General features: G+C 44.4%; 1 protein-coding gene across 2 annotated transcripts in view; it reads left to right on the forward strand.

The window, feature by feature from the left end:
- TWF1 (twinfilin actin binding protein 1) overlaps positions 1-27,258 on the forward strand; it is a 240,397-nt gene that overhangs the window by 88,076 nt on the left and 125,063 nt on the right. For both annotated transcript variants that reach the window (XM_085653045.1, XM_085653046.1), the window contains exons 3-4: positions 6,500-6,678; positions 25,852-25,947. In XM_085653045.1, coding sequence (XP_085509171.1) covers positions 6,500-6,678; positions 25,852-25,947 — 275 coding nt within the window. The remainder of the gene's footprint in view (positions 1-6,499; positions 6,679-25,851; positions 25,948-27,258) is intronic.

The following is a 27,258-nucleotide window of genomic DNA, read 5'->3' on the forward strand; positions in this document are numbered from 1 at the left end:
GGTCAGATTGTTCCCATCAGAAAGTTACCTTCGCTCTTAGAACATTTTCAAGCAGATAGAGTCCTCTGGCTGGCTCTGAAGACTATATCAGACTCAATAAAGGGGAAAGAGGGAGGGCTCCTACTTTGATCTCCACTACTAATCACATAACACAACAAAGAAGTAGGAGTATGAAAAATCACGCTATAGGTTTAAGTGGCAAACATTGTTGGGAAAAGCTCTGAACTGTAAAAGCCTGGAGCTTGCGCCCAGGAAGTCATTGACGTTGATCAGATGCTGATCAGAGCCATGTCCAAAGAAGCTTTCTGCTTTCAGACATAGACTGTTTTTTGGATTTCCTCAGCAGAGCAAGGCTGCAGGCTGTAGCTAAAGAGGGTTCGACATCTTTGGATGCGAGTTGGCATCAAGTCAGCTTAATCAGGGCCTATCGGGCCACTGGTGATGCACCTTTGCCCGATAGGCTGGCAGGTTGGTCCTGGTCCTACAAAAGCTCTACAGGAAAAACGTTAGCATAAAGTTTCTAATTCCCATAGATTTAGGTTTACGCAGAAGGAGTACCCTCTGACACCAGCCAAGGGTTCCGGGACCTTAGGAATAGCACTTGGGAGTCAGGACTCACTCCAGCAGAAGCTACTAGAAGTGTCCAGGACAGGTCCATTAGGAACTGGTCAGTTGGGCTCTTCCAGGAAAGTGGGTTTCTTGCAGTATTTTGTGTCTCTGTAGCTTAACAGGAGGTCAGCCAACTGACCTTGGAGTTCACTTTTTTGTCCTGGGTCCAGCCCTTAGGGTTCTCCTCTCAGGTCTGAATATTCCCCTTCCGTCTTTCACAGGTACAGTAGTGTTCTGAAGAGGGTGCCCAGAGGTGCCTCATGTATGCCTATCACTAGCTTGTGGGTGGGTATGAATCCTAGCCCCTCCATAACCAATGGGGCAAATGTTTTTAGGGGTAACCCTACCATCTTTTACAGCACTTCCTGATTGCCCTACTGCAAACCATCCTGAGTGTCACTTTCTAATTAAATCCTACATGGCAAAACATGTATTCCGTCTGCAGAGCTCTTGTGCCCGCTTTAAAGATGTGGCTGGGAAATGAGATACCCCTCCTCTGTGGTCACTCCAACCCAGTTCTGTGGGAAGTTCCTCTCTCACTGGGACTGGACCCTGGCTGGTTAGGAGGACAAAAGAGAGGCAGGCCCAGTTGTGAACTACATCTGCCACTGACAGGGTAGACATCCTTTGAAGATATGCAGGAGGCTGGGCACAGCCCGCAGGCCACCCTGTCAAGGGAATGTCGACCTCTCCCCACACCCAAGGCCTTTGTCTCTGGGAGCCTATACACAAATCCTCAGAAATGTGAGGATATGTGATTAAACTCCTGGTTGACAGTTGGAAACTCAGGCAAATGGGCTCCTAGCGGCTTTAGGCAGGTTAAAGATGACTTTTAAAAAGTAACTTTTGTAAAATATTTGGTAGAGATCTGAATTTGCTAATCAATTGGATTTGTAATAAATATTTTTTTTAAAGTCCAAGAATGATCTTTCTAGCTGGTTCCTGGGTGGAAATAACTTTATTTAATTTTAATATTAACTACCAATGCTTTCCTATGGAGCAGCTAACCCTGGCAGCTTTTAGGGCCTTGTCATTGTAAGGACATGTACAAGTTTAATATAACACATGTTCTACTTTTAAATACCAGGTACCCGGCATTAAGGCTTGCTTGGGGATTGTTTATTAATATTTGAATAGAGGGTTTAGTCCTGTCAAATGTAGTTATTTTAACAGGTTGAATTGGCTGTTTGAACCTGCATAGCCAGGTTACTGGTGGCAGGCCTGCTGTCATATTTTGCTTTGTCACTTTAGTGCCACAATATGTGCTGCAGCCCACTTTTAACATTTAACTTGCAGGCCCTGGGTACACTTTGTACCATATATGAGGGACTTATAGGTGAATTAAATGTGTCAATTTGGAATATCACCAATTTCTAACATGTTTTAGGGGTTAGAGCAAATACACTGGGGTCTGATTTGCAGAGTCCTAGTGCACAGAATCCTAACACCAGAAGCATCAGTCCAAGCAAATGGGGGTGATCGTACAAAAGAGGCATTTTCTTACACTACCGATTCAGAGTGCCAACAAGTGATAGCTCCACACACTGTTCACCAGAGTTAACTCCTCACATTCCTTGCACGGAAGCTCTCCTCAAACTACTAACCACAACATACTTTTCACATTCGCAATCCTTGTCAGTTCTTTTTTGACACAGCTCTGTATTACTATCTCTTCACTCTCCCCTGCAGTCTATGCTACTCACTGCCTGCAGTTGCTCACTCTGCAGATTGCTAGAGAGTGCTAGCTCCGTGCATGGATCACCAATACAAACCGGACCCAATCTGCCAGCGCAGGCCCCTCACATTATCCATCTGTCCCATATCTTCACATTGCTCACTAGTACCAGCTCCTTACAGCCCAGAGCCTGCTTCTTACACTGGCATTGCTGACTCCACTCATCTGGGTTCTCACAGTGTCTGTCATTTCTGGTTATTTGCACTACTCCTCAATGCCGGTTCCTCACACTGTCCATCTCTGTTTCCGCACGCTATGCACCACAGGTGGAGTCTCACATCCAACCATTGCTGGTCACTCATGCTCTTTGGTGGTCCTGGTGTCTGCTTATGCCTGCAAATGCTATTTCCGTCTGTAGGCTGTCACTGTTGGCTGTTTACACTGCATCCCAGTGCCTGCTACTCAGTGCTGCCTTTCTCAACCAATGAGTACATACTTCTCACACTTCAAACCAAAGCAGCTCTTTGTGTTGTTCTGAATGCTTGTTTTTCAATGTGTGATCAGTGACAGCTCTTCACGCTGCCCACCAGGTTGTGTTTCTTTTGCTGCCTGCTTGTCAGCAAGTGCTGGATCACTGCTTGTTCTATGCATTGCACACCATGGCAATCTTCTCTGTACGCTTGACAGACCCCTCAAACTGCTCAACAGTTCTGGTGTCAGACCATCTCATTTCCCTAGTTCCAGGTCCTCCCATGCCTGCCAGTGCTGGTTTCTCGCGCCTCCTGTCAGTGCTGGTTTCTCGCGCCTCCTGTCAGTGCTGGTTTCTCGCGCCTCCTGTCAGTGCTGGTTTCTCGCGCCTCCTGTCAGTGCTGGTTCCTCGCGCCTCCTGTCAGTGCTGGTTCCTCGCGCCTCCTGTCAGTGCTGGTTCCTCGCGCCTCCTGTCAGTGCTGGTTCCTCGCGCCTCCTGTCAGTGCTGGTTCCTCGCGCCTCCTGTCAGTGCTGGTTCCTCGCGCCTCCTGTCAGTGCTGGTTCCTCACGCCTCCTGTCAGTGCTGGTTCCTCACGCCTCCTGGCAGTGCTGGTTCCTCACGCCTCCTGTCAGTGCTGGTTCCTCGCGCCTCCTGTCAGTGCTGGTTCCTCGCGCCTCCTGTCAGTGCTGGTTCCTCGCGCCTCCTGTCAGTGCTGGTTCCTCGCGCCTCCTGTCAGTGCTGGTTCCTCGCGCCTCCTGTCAGTGCTGGTTCCTCGCGCCTCCTGTCAGTGCTGGTTCCTCGCGCCTCCTGTCAGTGCTGGTTCCTCGCGCCTCCTGTCAGTGCTGGTTCCTCGCGCCTCCTGTCAGTGCTGGTTCCTCGCGCCTCCTGTCAGTGCTGGTTCCTCACGCCTCCTGTCAGTGCTGGTTCCTCACGCCTCCTGTCAGTGCTGGTTCCTCACGCCTCCTGTCAGTGCTGGTTCCTCACGCCTCCTGTCAGTGCTGGCTCCTCATGCCTCCTGTCAGTGCTGGTTCCTCACGCCTCCTGTCAGTGCTGGTTCCTCACGCCTCCTGTCAGTGCTGGTTCCTCACGCCTCCTGTCAGTGCTGGTTCCTCATGCCTCCTGTCAGTGCTGGTTTCTCACCCTACCTGCCAGGCCTGGTTCCTCTAGCTGCATGCCATATCTGGCTCCTCACCCCTCCAGTGTTGGCTTTTTACAATGACCATCACTAGTGGTTTCTTTCTCTGCCAACTAATGTTGGCTTCTTACACTGCTTAATATTGTCTGCTACTCATAGTGCTGCCTAATGCTAGATACTCCCACTCTACACAAATACAAACTCCTCTCGCAGCCAACTTCAGTGCTGCTCATACTGTCAACAAGTACTGTCCTCTTTGCATTGCCCTTCAGTGCTTGTTTTTCACATGGCTCCAAGTGGCAGCTCTTCACACTTCTATCTGGTCCTGTTTCTTGCAGTTCCTGCTTACCCAGAAATACTGGCTTACTACTAGTTACTTGTGTGGCCTACCAGTGCAAACTCCAAACACAGCTCTCAAGTGCAAACCCTTCACAGTACCCACCAGTTATGCTTTTCTCATTGACAATTAGTGCCAGACCCTCCTTGTTTACATTGGCTAGATCATCACATTGCCACCAATACCATTTCTATAGTACCTAGTAGCAAAGTGATGGAAGGAATTGACATCCGCCACTAGCTAACATTTGGGCTGCATTCCAGTCATTCATTTTTTGCCCACGGTGACTGCCTAGACAGAGACCAGCAATATGCAAATCAGTCTTGGTCGTGCTCGAACTGCCAGACCAGGTCCCCTCCAGACTGGAATGAAAGCAACCCCCTACCAGTTACTGCCTATTAAGGCAACATCAGTGCCATTACCACTAACATTCCACAAAGAAAGAATTAAACACATAATAAAGCTCCCCAGTTAGTGTCAGTTTTCAGATCCATGAGTAAATAGTAGCCGTGAAATCTGAATCCACCAGGGGAAGAATAATAATTACATAAAACACACCCTTGGATGGGATCTGGTGAGCTCAAGGGGGAATATTTTGTTAGCAGGTATACTATACCAGAGGTTTAGGGAACGAGCTCCAATCCCAAACATTTACTAGCATACATTGACTATGAATGTTTCACAAGAGATCCTAGAGAAGCAATAATCAATTGTGTTAATAAAACTAACCCACAAACCAGAACCAGATGTGGTCTTGACCAAAGATTTCAGAACTTTCTTAGGAGAAAATCAATTCAGGAATGGTCATCTGAGAAAGGTTTTAGATGTGTAGCCTGGGGGTATTGGGCCGTGATCCAATCTTTACGCCTCAATAACCTGATGACTTAAATTGTCAGTGCTCAGAATAGTACTAGAGAGCATGGTCTGCATAGGCCGAGTTGCAAAATTTCAATGAAGCTGTTCACATGAAATAACAATGGCAAACCGCGACATCAACTGTAAGGAAACGGAAAGAAACTGGGCTGAACTTTGCTGATCACAATAAGACATGTTGTGCTACTTCTCAGGTCAGACGAAGAACATGGACAGAAAAATTACCTGGTTTCATGAACACCTAATTAAGACCGAGAGAGCTGTAATCTGCCATATAGAGAAGTCATGTCCTATTGTGTGCTCATCATCCCCCCATGAATACCCGGCAGTGGCTGATAAATTGACCAGTATGAAGGTTTCAGTAGCTCGACTGGTGGTCAAGCAGGGGTCTTCGGCAATGGCAGATGGTTGGTGTGATGGCTGCCTACTTAACAAGCATACCAAAACCAGAGGCAGCCCAGCTGAACCACTTTATGCAGTCTCAAGAAAGTTTTGACAGAGTAATTATCTGCCTTTCCAATCAACTAATTATTGCAAACTCTGTCCTTCCTCTATTGGCTGCCTTACAGAAACACATGTAGAGCTCTCCTAATCCCACGTTTTGTTACTCCTTCTTTGTTAAATAGATTTTTTACTGTTGTGATGCACCCAATTTTAGCCTGCACTGTATCAAGGCACAAGTTAAGAGTTTTCAGGCTTTGCTAAATACATGGAGTAATTCAAGAAAAGATCTGTAAACCCTGGATTGTAGGCATTCTGCACTGAGAGCTGAGTTTGCTATGTATAAATGTCATTAAAAGGCTTCTTTGAGGAAGTTGAATGCCTCCATTTAAATCAAACCCATGTTTTACTCATTACCTCTACAAACCTCAATATGAAAGAGGGTTCTACAAAGGAGAAGGAATTAGCGGAAGGCAGCTGGAAAAGATCACCCTATGATTACACGAAAAAAGCATTGCCATTTGAGGTTCAATGGGGATTGACTACTTCCATTACCGGCATCCTGGACTTCTGGCATGCCCCTTAAAACAGTAAGAAAGTAGGTAATTCCACAAACTAACAGTACAATTTGTTGTGACCTAAAAATAAAAAGGAAGAGCTTGGACAGAGTATTGAATTTTGACAAGAATGCTTATTTACTGTGTCAGGGAGTTCGAGTGGTCTTTATAATGCTTCTTTATTTATTTTTGATTGTTCTTTTTTATAGATCACATATTTATAACTGTGCAGCCGAAAAGAAGCCCCCGTTCTTTCTTCCTTTTTCTGTGTTTTAAGATTTCCTTAACCTGTCTTCATGACTGATAGTAATTTCAGTGGATTTTGCTGTGAGGGTTTCTTCTGTTTTATGATGTTATTAAAGCAGGGCATGCTCTAAAATGTCATCTTGCTGGTCATTTGCAGAGCAGTTTACAGTTGGATCCCATAAGAAGCCATCCTCTGCATGGGAAAAAGACTATGATCCATTTGTTCTACCTCTGTTAGAAGACAAACAACCATGTTACATACTGTATAGACTCGATTCACAAAATGCACAAGGATATGAGTGGATCTTCATTGCCTGGTCACCAGATCACTCCCCTGTAAGTAATCGTCAAATTTGATTTAATTTCTTTTTATTTGATCATTGATGGCCTCTAAAGTAGATCATTTCATTTCATGTGAAACCTAGATTAAGTGACAGTTATCATACCAAGCAGCCCTTAGAGGTTTACATTTTTCTAACAGAAAATAAAATGTTTGGAGAACAGTTAATGTAAGAAATTGGGTTATTGGTTGACTGGAGTGTGAGCCATGGTCAAGCAGCCACCACAATTCTCGTCAGAGTAAGGTCCAAGCAAACCGCAAATTAACGTGTGCTGAACTCTCTGGTAGCTTGGCACAGAGCAGTCGGGCTTAACTTAAAGGCAAAGTGTTAAGTATTTGTGCAACACTTCAAACAGTAAAACAGTGAAAACACCACACAAAGAGGATCCCACACCAAGTTAAAAACATAGAGCACAATCTAATAAATAAAAGAAGACCAAAACGTCAAGAAAATCCAATCAGTAGAACCAGAGATATGCAATTTGAAAGATTCCAGTGAAAATAGTGCATAAAAGCACAAAGCGGCAACTGGTTATCTGGTCGCGACGGACCGGGACAAAGTAAAAAATTCAGGCCAACCATGATAGAGCGTGGGTCAGCTACTGAGACCCACTTGGGACCGCGGAACACAGTACCTTAAATCCTGGCGTGCTGTCTGCGCAGCGTTGCTTTACGAGGCTTCGTATCGTCCGACTTTGGTTCCAAGAAGCTGTGCAATGAGGCTTTGGCATCGCTTTGAGTCAATCTCAGGGAGCTGTGCGGCGAGGCTTTGCAGGGCTTGGTGTCGCTTTGTGTTGGTTTCAATGAGCTGTCAGCTGTGTATCGAGGTTTTGTGGGGCTTCGAATTGGTTCTGATGAGGATCACAGCAGGGCTTGACAGCAGCACCTTCATGCCCCAAGGTTCCAGGGTGGCATCACTTGGGAAGGCAGGACTTACAGATAGCACAGTCCAGGTGCTGGGTTCAAGGCTGTTGGAAGCCTCTTATGTCCCAGAGGGTTCTGATCACGAGGCCAGACAACTAGCCCTTGGAGTCACTCTAGGTTTAAAGGATGCAGGTCCTTCCTTCTTACCCAGGAGAGAGGGCAGCAGGTAGCAGGTCAGCACAGCAGGCAACAGTTCCTTCGGAGCCTCAGTCTAGCATAGTCTCTGTCCTTGTGACAGCACAACAGTTCTTCTTCCTGGCAGAGTATCCACAGGTCCAGAAGAGTATTGAAGTGGTGGTGTCTGATTTCCATCTTTTATAATCTGGTTCCCTAGTTCTGGATGGTGGGATATGTTTTTAGACAGTGGCTTTGAATTGCAAGGAATTCCCTGGTTTCCCTGCCCTGGCTCCAAGCTAGTTGGAGTGACAATGCAGGGTTGTTCAGCCCTTTGTGTGGAAACAGAACACAGCCTATTCAGGTGTAAGTGAGATTGTGTCCAGCTTTTCTCTCCCATCTCTGCCAGTGTTGGCCTATCTAGTCACACCAAAGCTTCCATTGTGTGTGGCTGTCTAGGAGGAATACACAAAGCCCAATTGCCAACTACACCCAGCCATTTGATCAGAGACCGGCTGCAGGCACCCAATAGCTAAGGCAAGAAAATGTCAACTTTCTAAAAGTGCAATTTTCCGATTTGTAATTTAAAATTTGACTTCATCATAAGTTAGGTTTATAAATTAGAATTACAGAGACACCAAACATGAATTGTTTATCTCTTCCCAATTTGAAATTACACTTTTAAAATGTAATAAGCAACTCAAATGTTATCTATGGTCTAGATAGGCCTTGCCGTGGTAAAAAAACGAATTTAGAGTTTTTCACTACCAGGACATGTAACTACATGTCCTACTTTTTTAAATACATTGCACCCTGCCCTCTAGGCTGTCCAGGGCCTTTCTTAAGAGTGACTTGTATGTATTAAAATGGAAGGTTTGGGCCTGGCAAAAGGTTTATTTTGCCTGATCGAAATGGCAGTTCAGAACTGCACACATAGGCTCTGCAATGGCATGCCTGAAACACGGTTAAAGGGCTACTTAAGTGGGTGCCACAATCAGTGCTGCAGGCCCACTAGTCACATTTAATGTACAGGCCCTGGGCACACGTAGTGCCACTGTACTAGAGAGTCAGAAGTAAATTAAATGTGCCTGTTGGGTATAAGCCAATGTTACCATGTTTAAAGGAGAGAGCACAAACACGTTTGCACTGGTTAGCATTGGTAAAGTATACAGAGTCCTAAGGCCAGCAAAAACGAATTCAGCAAAAAAACAGGAGGAGGTATGCAAAAAGTGAGTACCTTATGGTAAGCATGAGTAGCGGACTAGAGTTTTGAAGGAGGTATGCTACTAAGTGGCATGGCCTGAGGGGGACAAGTTCTGAACTTTTAATGATCTAATCAACAGTGAGTGGTGTGCTGTTAATACATAGGTGCTCAAAGACAGCAGCCCTTTGCAGGCCATCTAATAATTATATAATATTCATGCTTTTTATATGTGTGTTGGGATGTACATAGAGTGTTTTGTATGCTCCCTTGCAGCTCTGAGTGGGAATCTCCCCAGTGATCTCTCCAATCATATTGAAATCGAAATTTGAGCATAGCGAAGCAATAGAAAGGATTCTGGGTGGGGCCATCTGCCAAAACTCTCAAGAATGCTTCAAAGGAGAGAAATTAGTCTTCACCAATGGCATTTGTAACTTATCTTGAAAAACAACACAATCCCTAATACAAATTCAGAGATATTCTAATAACAATCCAAAATGCAAGAAACAACAAAATAATGCATGCACAGTTCATGCTTTGGGTAGCCATACCTATATAACACAATTTGTGTGATGCCAACATTGGAAGCAGTATCACCTGCAACGTTAGATACTTACAAGCCGAAATAAAGTTTGAGGAACAGGTGCAGGGACATAAATGTCATGGGGATTCTATGCAGGCTGCATCTGGAAAGTAGAGCTAGTAAAAAGTATCTCTGATTATATCCTCTTGTTCCATTGTATTTGTCAAAATATAAATGCATTTGGCCAACTTTCTAGTAAGAGGTGCATGAAACACAGATTTAGCATGAAAGTGTATTCAACCATTGGCATATTGCCTAAACAAAGTTGGAGTAATAATGGGTTTTCATAAGAAAACACAAATTACCACCAAATTCAGGATTTCAAAATCATTGGCTCTTCCAGTGTTTGGTTTAATTTGAGGAAATGCCCGTGAGAAATCGTGGGTGGGAGAGCAGAATGGACAATGAAGCTTTCAGATGATGGTGGAAAACCTGTCAGAGTACAGGATAGAGAGGTCACTGGCTTGATTTGACTTGTGACTCAATGCAACAAAATTAAACATGTTTGATTGTGAGTTACGAATAATCTTTTTACCATGGTCTACCAGAATGTTTTGATTTTGTGTGGACATACATTTCTGGTATTGTTGGACCTCGGGGCAGTGACAGCATGCTTGACCTCTTTTGTTGCATTTGCCCCCCGCCCCTCCCCTCCCTTCCAAATCACGACATATAACTTTCAAACACCCGTTGGCATATACGTTTTTTCCATGAGTCTACAGTACAAGTACACAAATCACACACAGGTAGCGTAAATGTTGAATTGTCAATGTGGGTTGCAGTGTGGCTTTAACCCACCCCTATGTGGGCTTTTAAAAACCTTCTACAAGGGCTATCAAGCTGCACTAATGCCAACAATGTGAGTTGTATAAACATTGAGAACAAGAAGGAAGTCCCGAATGTCAGTTATAGTGTAAAACAAAGCTAAATATTTTGTTTTTATGTGAATCAGCTGGCATGATGTCCCGGTACTCTGTTACACTATTGCAGACCACGAACTTGTGTTTCGTCAATATTGACTTTATCGAGGTGAATATATATCTCTGGTATGAAGTCATGTGTAAGGAGGCTCAGACACCTCAAGTAAAGAAGTCCTCTACAAAAAGTCAAACTGGAAAAGGTGAAGAAAATTGCGTAGAAGCCAAGTGCAAAGATTAGTCGTGTGAACTATCAGCCGCTGACAAAGCACTCGAAATGTTCTCGAATGTCCTGTATTGTAGTCACTGTCTGTTACATCGGCCTGTAATATCAAACAGTCAAGCTTCAGTGCTCTTATGCAAAATAATGTTTTATATATTTAAGCCTTTATCTAGCATTAGATAAGTCACCTGTATAGGGTAGGGTGCCTTAAACCCACAAGGCCCAGGTGCATACTTTTCAGAAGAGGAACATGAGTGGTGTTAAACGTGCATGAATGCACCCAAAATGCCTTACTAGTCTCAGGTAGTCCTTGACGAAGTTGTTAATGTCTTTTAAATAACACTTTTTTTTTTACCTCGATCTAATGACTAGATACAAATTTCATTGTCGCAACATTTTATCACACAGTACAATTGTAATCCATGGTGAAAGCTAATTTTCTACCTCCAAGGTCGCAAATAGTATTTCTCAAGTGTTTGTTTATTTCTGCCTCCGTGAACTGGGAATTCACCAGTAATTTCAAGTTTCCCATGAACCTCTTGCAGCTTGTGTAGCTAGTTCCCTTGACGTTGGATGAAGTTGAAGCTTGGGCTTCCAAGGCTTTGAATTGCAGCCACAAAAGGGCTCTCCTTGAAAGCTAATGGTCCAGTAAAGAGAGAAGGGGAAAAGGGCACAGAGATCATTCGCTGCCTGAAGACAAGCTGGCTCTCCACTCATGCTAGAGACCAAACCAAATGGAAAAATGGTTATTGCAGGCCTTTCCCTTCTCCAGCAACCATGACACTTTGCACCCAGGGAGGTAAAATGAATGGAGTGGCCATCTGGAATGGAATTCTATTAGAAGTAGAAAGGGTGCCCACTGAACACAGACTCAACAGAAAACACGGACTCAACATAGTATCATACGCCGACAACACCCAGCTCATCCTCTCCCTCACCAAGGAACCCGACATCACCAGGCAGTTTCCAAGAAGGAATGCAGGACGTTTCATCCTGGATGAGCAGCAGCTGCCTGAAGCTCAACTCTGAGAAAACGGAAGTACTCATCCTCGGGTCCACCCCCTCTGCATGGGACAAACCTGGTGACCCCCCGCCCTCGTAAAGCCACCCACCCCTACGGATCACGCCCGCAACCTCGGTATCATACTCAACTCCTCACTCACCATGAACCGCCAGATCAACACCGTGTCCTCCACATGCTTCAACACCTTCATTTGGACCCCCCTGACTCCAGGAAGACCGTCACCTACACACTCATCACCAGCAGACTGGACTACGGAAACGTGCTCTACACTGGAATCAACAAAAAACTCCTTAGCAAACTCCAGACTGTCCAGAATGCCGCAGTCCGACTCGTCCTCAGCATCCCACGACAAGACCACATCACCCTGCACCTCTGCGACCTCCACTGGATCCCCGTCTAAAAAAGAATAACCTTCAAGCTGCTCACACACACCTACAAAGCCCTTCATAACACCGGACGCCAATACCTCAACGAAAGAATCTCCTTCCATGTCCCCAAGAGAAACATCCGCCCCACTGACCTAGCCCTAGCAACGGTCCCCCGCATCCACAGGGCCAGAACGGGTAGCAGATCCTTCTCCTACATTGCGGCCAAGACCTGGAACAAACTCCCTCTCAACATCAGACGAAGCCCGACACTGCACCTATTCAGAAAGAACCTCAAGACCTGGCTCTTCGGATGACCACGGAGCTGCCCGAAATCCCCACCCCCTTCCCCTCAGCACCTTGAGACCCTCACGAGTGAGTAGTGTGCTCTATAAACTCCTGATGGATTGAATAAAATAGGAATGGGCCAAATGAGCTTACGAGTCCAGAGAACTGAATATTGGAGGCTGCCTTACACCTTTCTGAGACCGTTTTGACCCTAATGCAACTAAAGTACTCAAAACGAGTGATGTGGGGAGCACAAAAAATTCATAATTATAGGCTCTAGATGCAGCTCCACCCACTATTGGATTACTGCTGTGAAGTAGGCTGTCCACCCACTTGATATACGAATGCTGCTGAGCTTGAGGAAAACAGAAGAGACTGCAGATGGCATTCTCCTGTCACCTGAAGACCGGAGTAAGATCCTGCTTGATCTGAATCTGCAGAACTAAGGGTTAGAGGACTTGTCCAGGAGAGCCACTGCTAGATAGGAGGAAGTAAGAGGAAACCAGGAACACAGAGCTCAGTGATACCTTGGAGAAAACCATCAAGACCAGTGTCTGTGATCTCCCTCAAGTGAGTGTTTGAGGAGTCTGCCTCCCATTGAAACCATTGTCTGTGTTCTAAGAATCATCATGGGACTGAAGTATGTTTGAGGGACAAAGGGGGTGCAGGAGACTGGGTGGTTACTTTTGAGCCCTAAAAATGACTCCCCTCACACTTAGATTCAACAGTGTGTTTTGAAACAAGGGCACTTGCAAGTGCGTAAATCAGAAGCCATTTTCTTGAAATGAAACTACTTTGAAATGTTTTCTCTAAATAGCTTAGATTGGTATCAGTGCTAAAATTGAATGAACTGGTGCCTCTAGTGGCTTTTATTTTAAGATCACAACCAATGCACTGTTGTACTGGAATTTCTACATCTGGAAGTGCTTTAAAGGCACAGAAACCTTAAAACTTGTTGAATGGATCTATTCTATTATATGAATCAGATTTGCTTGAAGATTGTAATCATTAAAATGTTTTATTTTTTAATCAATTGGATTGAGAATTGTATTGCGTACATTAATGTTGTGTTTGTTGTGGCTTTTCATATTCCACATGTATTTTCTCTGAGGGAAGCACGCCGTTTATGCCAGAGCTACCAGGTGAAACCCTAGAGTCCTCACAGAAACGTGCTTTTACTTTTCCAACACTATATTGAGAGATCCACAACAGTTCACTTCAAGATGGAAGGTACAAGACTGAAGTTACTTTGTCCCTGGTGATGAGTTTAGTTTTATACAGGAAGTAACTCTAGCTCAGTTTCATTATGTTGGCTGAACAGAAAGCATTAATTAGAGAAAACTGTGAGGTGTGGTGCATAACAAATCACCCAACAATAAAAACCGAATTTTCCCATCGGTTTCAAGTTCAGTTCGGGCTGGACTGTTCTGACTGTAGCAGGTTCAAGACTGATTTGCATATGGCTGGGTCCAAACTAAAGTGAGATGGTGTGCAAAATAACAATGTATTTGGATGCGGTCCAGAGTAATTATCAGTGGCTTAGATTAATTCAAGCATTCCATCAGTCACTTATTTTTAGGTCTAGCCTAGCGCAGCGCCCATGCACTGCTCTAGGAAAACGACCTTTTGGAATCACTCAGTACTTTTCATGTGTGTGTTTTTTTTGTTGCATTTTTCCTATTGGCCTTTGCGTGCGAAGACAGCACGCAATTGGGCAAAGGTGGGTGCATGTCCCACCTTTCCCAAGAAATGTATCCGCCCACGGCGTACGGCTTGCCGTTACGAGCCGCGGCGCGCGGTGTGACATCTGTTATGTGTCAGATGTCCCACGAGCGCGCGCGCGCACTACGCAGCTCGCATGTTGGTGACATGTTGAACTTTTCTCTTTCGTGTCAAATTTCACACGCGCGCACCACGCAGCTCGCATGTAGTTTGCACAACCCTCTCATCTCCAACACAGCATGTGCGCGCACAGCGGCGTTTTCACTTTGAATCCCTTGTTAAAGTTCTGTTTGCTTTCCCCCTCCTGCTTCGCATTAAGATCCTCCCACTCGGCACAAACACAACCTTCCCCTTAATGAGGCGGCAACGCCTCTTCAATACTCACTCCTCCTCCGCAGCATTTGCTTCTCTGCCCGACCTCCTCCCTCTGCCCCCAGAGGTCTCCAACGCTCCGCCATGGCACAAATCCTCCTGCACTTTGTAAGTTCACATGTTGTTAATTAATCACACTTTTTTAATTAGTTGCATTTCTGTATAGTGTGTCTTTGTGTGTTCGTGTTTGTGTCTGATGCTTATAGGTTTCTGTGTGTGTGTGTTTTGTGTGTCTTTGCGTGTTTGTGTCTATTGCTTATTGGTTTGCATATGTGAGAGACTGTGTGCGCGCGCGTGTCTGTGTTTGGGGTGAGCCTCACTCTTGTTTGATATGTTCCTTAACGGTCACCGTCCTTACCTCCGGCCGCATTCGCCCCTGAAAGACTCCTGTTGCAAAGTGATAACTGGCACTGCCCGCGTTTTCACCTTCTGCTGTGTAATAGTGAAGAAACCATTTGCAGCGGTAGGCAGCTGAGCTCTGTATTTCTGATGCAGAAATAATTGTTTCGCAGCCGGTATTAATAAAGTTAAAGCCTGCACATCTCCACCAAATTCCGGTGCTCATAATGGGCAAAATCATAAAATGGGCGAGATTATAAATCTCGGTCTATTGTCCCTTCACCGATTTGCATGCATATATACTACAGGGGGAAAAATGAAATAATGAATTTGACTGGCCCTGGTGGCAGCACCTTAGGGGAAACTCGGGTTAATGAATGACCCCAGGACTCATGCTTGTTACTGTTGGAACGCTTGTCTGAGGTGTAGGTAAGTTAACAACATTGCGAATACTGTTCCGTGGCGTTACTTGGAGCGCTTCCTTCATTCAGCAGTTCATTTCGCTGAGCTTGAGAATAAGGCTTGAAAGACCCCAACAGGACATCTGAAGAAATGGGACTGGCTAAGTCACACCCCGTATGCTCCGCTATTTCTATTTAAGTGGGTTGTGGTTAGGAAATAAGAGCTACAATGCCCTTTGAATAAGCCGTTTATCACCAACCGTGTCTGTCAAGCAGAATTATGTAGTTTTTGGTGGGTCTCCACACAACATGTATTTTGTTTCATCTTGGAATCATCATGCGTTAACCAGAGGTTGGTTAGTTTTTTAAAAATGTGCTTTTTAGAAACATTGGCAACTGAAGCACTATGCTCGAAATAGCAGTGTTTGCTGTTCAGGTTATGACGTTTGTTTGGCCTGTTATGCAGGATATTATTATAAAAAGAATGCAGGCCCTTAGAAGCTTAGCTTTTCTAATGCAATTTGACGCTGATGTAATCCTCAGGTGTATTATTATTTTGTTATTTCTGATAAGATGTTCAACTGCATCAAGGGTTAAAAAAAAAAGCACTTATAATACGTGTTCAATTGAGAGTTTGTCGGTCTGTGGCTTTTTAATACGCTTAACGTGTGTAGGCCCTTCTTATTCTCTAGTTTTATCATTATTTCCCTTTAAGTTTAACAATGTACATATGTATACACTGCACCACGTTTTCTGTTCGAGACAATGCTAAAATCTAAAACAAAACGTTTTGATCACAGTTTACGAATAAACGTTTTTTTCTAATGTGTTCACATTAATTTCTTCTGGATTTTGCAATGCAATAGGTCTCATGTTGTTGACTTGTTTCATTTGTCCTATCCTGACTTTGATATTTTTTAGGAAACCAATGCTTTAGAGTGGTAACTGTGGCTTTTAGCAGAATACACTAAAGTGTAGCTCCGGCGGCATTCACCCCACCCCCACTTGCGCGTTCTTCTGAGCTTGTATTTTTTTTTTTTACACACTTATCTAATGAAGTCTTATATCTTTAGATTAATTAATTTGAAACGCCCGCCCCTTTTCACTCAAGCAAGTCCCTACTGCCTTTCATGCAAACACAGTCTTGAGGAAATGTACAGCACTTTGTACCCCCTTCAATTTATTGAGACTTCATTTACCTTGCCAATTACGGGCCTGATGTGAATTAACCTCCTCCCTGCTGGACACAAATATTTCCCAGCCCTGTGGCTGAGGCGGCATTGTTTCCCACCTTGAAGGAGAAATAGCCACCCACCCTGGATTCCCGCGTGCACTCCACCTCCTCGAAGAGGCATTTCAGCAGCCTGGGGCACTACCTGTTGCGGGCCCGGAGAGCCCTCTCCCACGGTATAAGGATAGTAAACCCTTATACTCTGAGTTTTCACTTAAAGCCCCGACCTTGGAGAGAGACACATGGCTCCACCTCATTGGGACACCACATTTCCATTCCTGGACTTTGCTTTTAAATATTATTTTATTTGTTTGTGTATTGGTCAAGTGGGCTAAAAAATTTTGTTTTTCAAAAAGTAGTACTACAACTCTCAGCATCCCCGATATGGTAAATGAAAACCGAGAACTGGAAAAGTTGTGTAACGGTGACATGGAGTCATCCAGTCGCAACCAGTGTGGTGTCCCCATAACCTGAGGAAGGGGAGGGAACTCATGCGCCTTTCTCCTGTAACTAATACCCGAGCGGAAGGGAGGCCCTAGCTAGAAATGTTTACGCTTAATGTCGATAAAAGCAATTTTTCTGTTTTTGTGTATAATTCCTCTGTTGCCCACATGGAATTTAAGAGGAGGGGGCGAGAGGCTGTGGCAGCAGAGTTCGGATAAAAGGCATCTTGTCAATGTTTCACTAGGCCACCTCTCATCCTGCCTAACACCCACACTCTTTGTTGGGCTCTCCCTATATCCGTGACCCCCATTTCTCAGACCTCCGGCGATCCCTCCCCGCCCACTCCCTCTACAGCCAGGTAGCTCTGGCTAAACACTTACACAGTTCCGAAGGCGAGACCTATTGGATATGCCAATGCTTGTTTATACTTTCAATGCTAATACAGTCAATGCCGGATGACGATATAGAACATATAGTGCTATCCAAGTCTGATTTGAATCTGTGGGCACACTGACCAATGTTGCACCGGACCCCTACCAGCGTGCACATGGTGCAAGTGCTTGGTAACCCCCTGATTCTGATACATTTCCCTTACCACATTGTAGGGCCCAGACTATACAAAATCTTTTTTGGCTCAGACACCGAAAACAATAACTGTGATGATGGGAATGATTATGTTCCCTAATATGAGGAAGACAACTGAGGTTCAGGGTGCCAGTGGGCTTGAGACTCCCCTGAGTATGAAGGGATCCCCTGATACTGGCCTAGTGTCTCCCTAAGGTCCTGCTACAGAGGAAAGCGCCTACTTCACTGTAGCGATGCGAAGGACAGTTGAGGTGTTAGGTTTGCAATTACCAACCATGGAAATGAAATCTAGCATATTAAAAGATGTTCTACAGCTTGAGCAGGCTCCAATTGAGCCACTGTTGCCCTTTAACAAGGCACTTTTTGTCAGCCTTCTAGGCACCGGGGTTAAGCCCTATTCAGAGCCACCTGTTAATAGACGAGTTCCCTGTCACTATCGTTGTGCACCTGGTGACCCTGTCTTCCTAATACAACATCCCACTCCAGAGAGCCTTGTGGTACAGGCGTCCACCAGCCGGGTCAACTCCAATGCCTTCCTTACCATGGCTGCGATGTGGCAACATTTGTGAAACACTCAGGAATGGACTTCTCTGATTATCTGGGATGTGCCAAGGATGCTAGTGTGGCTTTCTAGAACCTTGCCTGAATGAGGTTCACAAGGCTTCTTCAGGAGCATCCAGACACCATTTAATAGATATGTCTTTTATTGGATCTCACCTTTTTGGTGATAAAGCACACTCAGCCTTGGAGCGCTTTAAGAACAGCAGTCACCGCATGTTTATTGTGCCTTTCTACTCGCACAAGGCTATTCCACCAATGATTTCAATCTTGCTGTGGCTACGACAGGCATTTTCCCATTCGTCAATGACTGATCCCTCCTCCGACGCAACAGAAGTTTTAGTCCTTTCATGGTCCGGAGACAATAAGGACAGCAGGGACGATGGATGTGTGGTTCAGTCCCCCGGCCCTCCATCAGCTGCAACCACAAAACCGCTTTAGTGTACCCTAGCTGGCACACAGCCACCCTTTCAGAGGCAGGATCTGATGTCTCCTCCTAGAGTGGCAGGCAATCGCGCCAGACAAGTAGGTCCTACAAATTGTAGGTTCAGTTATGTCCTTCCATTCCTTTCTACCCCACCATACCTTCCACCGCTCTTGGAGCGGCTTATGGAAAACAATCTGTCCGTCTTTTGGCTAAAGGGCCCATAGACAGGGTTCTGGCCTCGGACATAGGAACTTCAGTATTTGACCTATTTTAGATTTTCGTCCTCTAAATGCCTTCTTTCAGAAAGGCAAATTCAAGATGCTCAAGTTAGCCCATGTCCTGTCTGCCCTAGATCTTGGAGACTGGGTAGTGGCATTGGACTGGCAGGACTCTTATTTTCATGCACCCTCTGCAGCCCAACAGATGCGACCTGCGGCTCACAGTGGGCCAGGAGCATTTTCACTGTGCAGTGCTCCCATTTGGCTTCACCAGTTCCCATCGGAGTGTTTGCAAAAGTGATGGCTGTGGTTGCAACACTTCTGTGGAGGTCGGGGGTACCAGTTTTCCTTTCCTCTATTGGCTGTTAATGGTGGGCTTGCACCAAGCAGCCATCAATCTCCTCCAAATAACAGCAAACCTACTAACATCGTTGGAGTTCACTATCAACGAGCTGAAGTCAGATCTCACTCTTTCCCAGACGCTCTTTCATCTGAGCTATTCTCGATACTGTAAGGTTTTGTACCTTTCCTCCAGAACAGAGTCCACAACATTCAGGCGATTTTTCCAATGTTTCGTGTTTGTGACAAATGCCAGGTTGCACATGCAGGCTCTACAGTGGGACCTGAAATCCTAGTGGGCAGGGAAATTTGTTTGATTGTATCCAGATTTTGAATGAGATTGCAAAAGATCTGCAGTGCTAGCATTCTGGACTGTGACTGGGTCTGTGGCTGGCCCCTCACTTTACCCCATGCAGAACTGATGTTAGTTACAGGTGCATCACTGCTGGGTTGGGGAGAGCATCTGGGCAAAGTGGAGATCAGAGGCTTCTGATCTCCGATGGACATTTGACTCCACATCAATCTGTTGGAGTTGAGGGATATTCACTTGGCTTTTTAAGCCTTCCTGTCCACCTTCAAAGGAAGACTAGTGTAGATGCTCACAGATAACACCACCTTCCATGTGGTACTGCAACAAGCAGTGGGCGGTGTGGGGTCCTGGCTCCTGTGCCAAGCAGCCTTGTGCTCCTGTAAGTAGCTGGACCGCCAAGGGATTTCTATGGTGGTGAACCGCTTGGTGGGATTTTTAAACACCGGTGCGACAAACTCAGCTGCAGGCTCTTAGAGGATCACTCAGAGCAGTTGCACCTTGAGGTGGACACTCAGATTAGCAGCAATAGGTAGAGCCATGGCTCAATCTTTTCACCACCGCCAATAACGCGCAATGTGAGCACTTCAGTGCGCTGGGGTTTCTAAAGCAGCTCTTATTCGCAGATGCCTTCCTTCTACAGTGGAGCTTGGGATTCCACTATAACTTTCCTCACTGCCTCTCCTGCTCCAATTATTGAAGAAGATCAAGAACGACCGGGCCCAATTCATCTTGATGGCTCCAGATTGGGCCAGGAAAGTGTGATACCCGGAATTCCTAGTCATGAGCATTTGTTCCTCTGATCAAGCTGCCACTTTGGGAGGATATTCTGTCTCAGCAGCACGGCAGGGAGTTGCACTTAGATTGAACACTTTGCATTTCTGTGCTTCGAGATTGAGCGCCGAAGGTTAATCCAAAGTTGTCTAAATTTGTATTGTTTGTTTTGCCCCTAGCCCGGCAAAGCCTTGCCTTAGGTACTGTCAAGTACAACTATGTGCTCTTTCGACCATCTTGCGGTTGCCGGATCAGCCTTTGTTATTCCAATAACCTGATTTGATGAGGTTTTTGAAAGGTTTGCAATATTTGTCTCAACTGAAATCATTCATGATGCACTAGTGGGACTTGAACGTAGTCCTCACATTTTTTATGTGCACCCCCTTTGAGCCATTTTACAGTTTTCTCTTGAGACTTCTGATTCTAAAGACAGTCTTTTTCATCACCATAACATCTGTTAGATGTGTGAGCCAATTTCAGTCTCAGTGTAAATCTACCTTGTACCACTTTCTTCCCTGATAAGTTGATTTTGAGAACCTGAGCTTCATTTATACGGAAAGTGGTTACTTCTTTTCATGTTGGCCAGACTATCACTACCTTGCTCTGCCTTACCCCTCAAAAGAAGAAGAGAGACTCCATTGGTTGGACCCTAGAAGAGCATTCAATTTCTCTATCGATCGTGCCAAAGACTAGTGAATGGACGATCAGCTCTTTCAAGGGTTGGATCAAAGAAGTGCAAACATGGACTATCTCCCAATGAATGTTCTCTGCATAAAGATCTGCTAATCACTTGCAAAAAAGCAGACCCCAGGAGGCTTGTGGGCTCATTCCACTAGGGCAAAATCCATTACCACTGCAATAGCAAGCAGAGTGCCTGTCCTGATCTGTGTCATGCAGCCATGTGGGCTTCAGTGCACGATTCACAAAGCACTACTGTCTTGACATTCAGGTCTGTCAAGATGGGCATTTTGCCTACTCAGTGCTACGGGACATTTTGTTTTGAGACAGTTCACAGACCCACCATCATAGGAGGTATTGCATTGGTATCTATTCATAAGGTGAGGAATCTGCACTTAGAAGTATCCATCAGAAGAACAAGTTACCTACCTTCGGTAGGATATTTCTGGTGTATACCCTATCTAGCTGCAGATTAATCACCGACCCTCCCACCTCCCCTGTAAGATATTTGGTTATTAATTGAGGAAGGTAAGTAACCATCTCGAGTAATAATCACAGTCCTTGTCATGGTGAACCCTCAAAGTCATTAAATGATTCTGAGATCAAACCTCTGGTACCTGTGGCGCAAAGCATACAGGCTTATCTTAGGGCAATGTGTAAAGGATTTATGCAGTACCAAAACTTTAATAAAGTCAAAATGCAAAACAATAAATATCCCAAAGCAAATTAGAAAATTGAAGTAAGATATAATAAACTATAAGGCACAAGAATCCAATAAGGGGAACCAGAGATATGATTTTTTTTTTAATTTTAAGTAGAAATAGCGACAGGAAGCACAAAGTGCCAATGTTAGTCAATGGTCATAGTAGAGCAGGACCTTTGTGCAATTTAACACTGATCTTGATGGAGGGTGGGTTGGATACACTGACCAGGTTCATCCTAGTCAAAGATTTTACCTTCTGACTTTAGTTCTTTAAGTCCTAATCCAAAATAGGTGTACACTTCTAAAGCCTCCTTGAACCTAAGGGAAGGCACTTAGAGATTCATAGGATGAGGCCAACAGTAGAGTCCAGTCCCGGTCCAGTTCCCACTGAGCTGCAGGAAAGGCCTCTTGTAGCTTGTTGTATCTATGTAGCTTTAACAGAAGGTCAGACTTATGACCCTTGGAGTCTAAGTCTTTGTCCAGGAGATCCGAGGAAGAGCAGGTCCAGTCTTCAGGACTCTTGTTGTGTCATGGACAGCAGGTGCAGTCCTCTTTTGTTCTTCCACTAGATACCACATAAATGCCTGGCAATACATAGTAGGTGGGAATGACCCCTGGGGATGCCCTAACCCATGCGGTAAAGGTTGTTTCCTGGGATAGCCTTACACATCTTGGGCATTTTTAAGATCGACAAAATCTTCAGCCACACTGAACCGTGACTCTGAGGTCTGTGTGTGTGTTGGGGTGGGGAGTATACTGTGGTAATCATGACTATCTCCCACATCGAACACTAAAATCCAGTTTGAGGTAGTCTGTGTGCCGCAATAACTTCAGAAGTCTAATAGAACAACCCTGAGTTTACAGCATCCCTGAGTTTACAGCATCCAGACAGTGGATACACACACATTGATTAGGCATCCTGTCTTCCTCCTTTGAAGTGCACCCCAAATGTTAAACCGGCTTTGATACTGTAATGTCAAAACATCCCTGGAACAATCTAGATGCCCTCATTACATTGGAGGAGATATCTGAGCAAATCAAAAAATGTAAGAACAAAAAGGCTGCAGGCTTGGATTCGCTTCCAAATGAAGTCTATAAACTTCTAGCAGAGGAATTGATCCCTGTATTGGGCACTACCTTTAAATCAGTCTGTTGCCTCGTGGGCAAAGTCCCCGAGTCTTGGAAGGAGGCCACAATCGTTCTGATTTTAAAACCAGGCAAGGACCCCTTAAAAGCTGAGTCATACCGTCCAATCTCTCTGCTGAATGCCGATTATAAGACCTTTATGGGTATTCTAGCAGGGAGATTGGCGAAATTGGTCCCCAAGTTGGTTCACACTGACCAGAAGGGCTTTGTTGCAGTAAGGTACATCCATGAACAGACGCAACTGTTAATAGGTAACATCGACCTGGCCATTGAAAGATCTGATCCATTGGCCATAGTTGCCTTGGACGCGGCTAAGGCATTTGACAGAGTCTGTTGGGTGTACCTTTGGGAAGTACTGGAATGGGATTTGGCCCTATTTTTATCCAAACTTTGAGGAATTGTTATCAGGGAGCCTCTGCTCGGATTCTTCTGAATGGTTTATTGACCCCAAGTTTTAACATCCAGAGGGGGACCCGGCAGGGTTGCCCAATTTCGCCTCGTTTATTTAATATCTATATTGAGCCACTGGCACAGGCCATTAGGTTGGATGAATCAATTTCCCCTTTTAAGTCCCAACTTTATAGTGTAAGTTGGATCTGTACGCGGACAACCTAATATTGTACACAAATGACCCTGAGGTGGTTATCCCCCATGTGGAGGTGCTTTTGGAAAGATTTGAGTCCCTGTCAGGGTATTTAGTCAATACATCAAAGACAGAAGTGATGTGCTGGAATCTAGATCAATGAGGGGGGAGAAACCAGAGTTAAGATACTTAGGTATTTATATTGTTAAAGACCTGGAAAAAATCCCCCAGATCAATCTTAACAGAATCATCAAAGAAATAGACCGCCTCTTTAGTAGCTGGAGGAACCTCTCCTTAACCATCTATGGGAAAGTCAACTTAGTAAAGATGGTCATTCTCCCGAAGCTTTCTTATTTATTTTCTACTATACCTCTGGCCTTTCCACACAAGAGTATTAGTAGAGTACAGAGTAAGATCAGGAGTTTCATTTGGGGGGACAAGGGGGTCAGGTTGGCCTGGAAGAAATTGAGACGCAGTCTCAACAAAGTGGGCTGGCTCTTCCTCATATTAGTTGGTATGCGGTAGCATTTCAGTTTAATGGCATCCGGATGCTACTTACGAAACCAGAAGAGTCAGCCTGGGGAAGGTTGTTGGGAGAAATGGCAAGAACGGAAGAAGGAGGAGGTGGTGAGGCTTTCTTATACAAGTTTGGGGCTCCAAAATATTTCAAGCGAATACGCCTGAAGGTTCTGAGGGCAACTTTGGAAATATGGTACAAAGCCAGACTCAAATGGGGGATAGGTTATTAATCAGACCTAGCTCCTATTTGGGACTCACCCGGAACACCTTGCTACAGTCTGGCGGTACCCATCAAGAGAGTGGGCATGACTATCTGGTCCGACTTGGTAGATTCAGAGGGGATCCATCCCTGGGAATTTCTGAGGGCTAGGATTGGCACAGGATTTTCCAGATTCAAATACCTACAGCTGGTATCATGGTTTGACGCAGAAAAAGAGGAAGTAAGAGGGAATGGGGATATTGAAAGTTTGTGTGAACTTGTACATCCAATAAGGAAAGAGATATCAGTGTGGTATAACCATCTACTAGAAGCAGAAGATCTGGAGATTCCATCTCTATCTACGGTCTGGAATCGAACCTTCCTTGAACCCTCAATAGATGCTCTTTTCGAGCCCTCACTGAAAGTACTATATAAATACATCAAACCCGCTAGCCTAAAAAATAATCATTTTTGTGTTATCAACAGGCTTTATTATACCCCAGCAAAGATAGCCAAGTTTGCTCCAAATCCAACACCAAAATGCCCAAGATGTATGACACCTATAGCCAATGACCTCCACATCGTTTTTGAGTGCCCTGAATTAAAAATCTTCTGGAAGGAGATCGGTGACACTCTCCAAGATATTTTTACGGCCAATATTGATGTTAATCTGTCACTAGTTTTTTGGGGGGATGATGGTTCATTTTGTCAGACAGCATCGCAGTCTCACAGAGGGTTGCTATTATATCTGGTACTACTTGCGCGGAGAGAGGTCTGTAAAAAGTGGAAAGACCCACTACCTCCAAAAAGAGAGGACTGGCTTAAAGCCACATTTGCTATGGCTCGCCTGGATTATGAAGGGGAAGGGGACAAGCTGATAAACATCTGGCAGCCCCTTATGAGTTTGGGTCGTAACCTAAGATTAATATAGCTTGTCATATGATTACACCAAGCTCCCTCACAAATGGGACTGGTCGGGCGACCTAAGCGAGTGTGGTAAGCCGGGAGGCCCTCAGATCGTAACATCGGCTTCATAAGACCCGCAGAAGCTTATTGGTGAGATGTGGACAAAAAAAAAAAGTTTAAAAAAAGAGGATATTTCCATTAGTTAAATTTGTAGTTTCAAAACTGTACAACCTCGCTTAGGCCTACAGACATAGTTTACAGTGTCACTGCAGTGGATGGCACAATGAGTACTGTAGTTCACTAGTAGCATTAAATGTACATGCTCTGGGTACACTTGGTACCATATACCAAGGTCCTGTAGGCAAATTTAATTAACCAATCAGGTGTATACCAATGTTACCATGTTAAAGGGAGGAGCACAAGCACTTTAACCCTAGCAAGGGTAAAGTGCACAGAGTTATATTGCCAGCATAAATAGGGTTCAGCAAAAAAGTGGGGGGAAAATCCAGGGCGACCCTGCAGAAAGGGCACATTTTCAACATCCCCATTCTATGAACTGGACTGTTTTCATTCGAAAAAGATCCCAATCTAGAGATCTGCACACTGGCTGGATCAATTTGCTGATGGGGTGTGCATCTAAATGGTGGGAAAGCCTAGGAAGCAACTGATGTCAGTGTGCATGGGTGGTGTTTATATATGGTTCTGCTCATCACTTTCTGACCGTAATGATGGCAGAACACAGGAGAACTGTTCTGAAAGTCTCAGAATCCAGTCTGTTGCCTGGGGATTTTTCGCAAGGTTGGGAATTTGTGGTTAGATAGAGTATCCACCAGAAAGATTGTTGCTGAAGGTAAGTAACCTGTTTGTTTCTTTTGTGCATGACCTCACAGTATGGCAAATTTCCATAATTTCTCTGTGACAGAGTGCTCTTTAACACTACTCTCTTTCATGAAATTGAAAGCATAGGACTCAGGCTTGTTTTAATGAGCGGAATGAAATGCCAGTTCACTTTACCAATGTTTCAACAATGCATTTCTATTCTAGATTTAATAATAATCTCAGACTGTTTTGATTGCTAGGTCCGTCAGAAAATGCTTTACGCAGCAACCAGAGCAACTGTGAAGAAAGAATTTGGAGGTGGCCACATAAAACATGAAGTGTTTGGGACCGTGAAGGTATAGTCCCTTTGCAAACATTTCCTTGTACATTCTGGGTTTCATTAAAAAGACAAACTGTGACTGTGTTTATACTTTTGCGCAGGAAACGTGAATCATATGCAATAGTGTATGTGAATTGTTCATAATGAAAATATATATATTTGATGTTGAAGCAGTTACTTTTGAGTGCACGTATTTATTCATAAGGGTTTGCATTCTATGTAACTTAAGTACTGTGGTAGTGTTCATGGGGCAAGGTGAATATGGCCGATGACAGGTGACTAATTCCTCTCTAGTGCTGTTTGGAAAAGGATCATGTGACATCAGTTGTCAGCTTCAACAATTTGAACAGCTCACGTATTGTTAAATATGTGTATTACGACTATGTACATTAGAACCACAAGGATTAAACAGGTTCTGTATCCCTTAATAACATGGTCACATTCACAGGTTAACAAGGAAAAGAGAAAAGTTTCAACTAAAAGAAAAGGCCTCGCCACGGAAAACATTTTATCACAGCGAGAGATCATATAAAGTAGTCCGTGAACCGTAAAATGACCCCCTTACTGTTAACAGGTTGAGAAGGGAGGGATCATATCATCCTGAACGGTGGTGTATGACTATTGGAAGGGATTCTAGGGTTTCAGCGAGTTGACAGAGACAAACTGTGGTAATTGTATCCTCTTCGGACATGGTATGTGCAGGTTCCACTCTTTGAAGGGTAGGAGATGTTTTCATCTTCCCTTCTTAGAATGGGAATTGCATTATTATTTGTAGACACAAACACATCTTTCTATGTGCGAGCTTTTTGAACACTTCTTATGAAGCAAAATATTGCTTTACAAAAATTGTTTGACAGATTTAAGGAACATTTTCGTTTTAAAAAAAATATATAATTGGAACTAAAATGACATGAAATGCAAATGGACTGCTCCTGACGTATTTTAATTCGATCTTTCTTTAATTTTAAACCTAATAGAAAAGAATGTACATTGAAGCCCCATATTAAAAATAACCACCCCATTTATCGCAGTTTCATCTCCATGGTTATGACATTCAGGGGGCTGGTTGGTTCATTTCTTTGAGAGGAAGATCAGCTAGTCTCACATCAGCCTAGAAGCAGCCTACCTGCAGTACTATTCAAGTTATACTCTCCTTGTATATTAAGTCCTTAAGTTTTCTTACTGAACCCCCAGGATTTTCAAAAAAATGGTAGTCTGAGCCATATAATCTCTTACTCCTCTTCTATGTAAAATGAACCTTGACTTCCCAATCAATTATTTGAAAGCCTTCGTACATGTATTTGTTCTGGTGCTCGTGGATTATGCC

This window comes from Triturus cristatus, chromosome 4_1, assembly GCF_964204655.1.
Source record: "Triturus cristatus chromosome 4_1, aTriCri1.1, whole genome shotgun sequence".
NCBI lineage: Eukaryota > Metazoa > Chordata > Amphibia > Caudata > Salamandridae > Triturus > Triturus cristatus.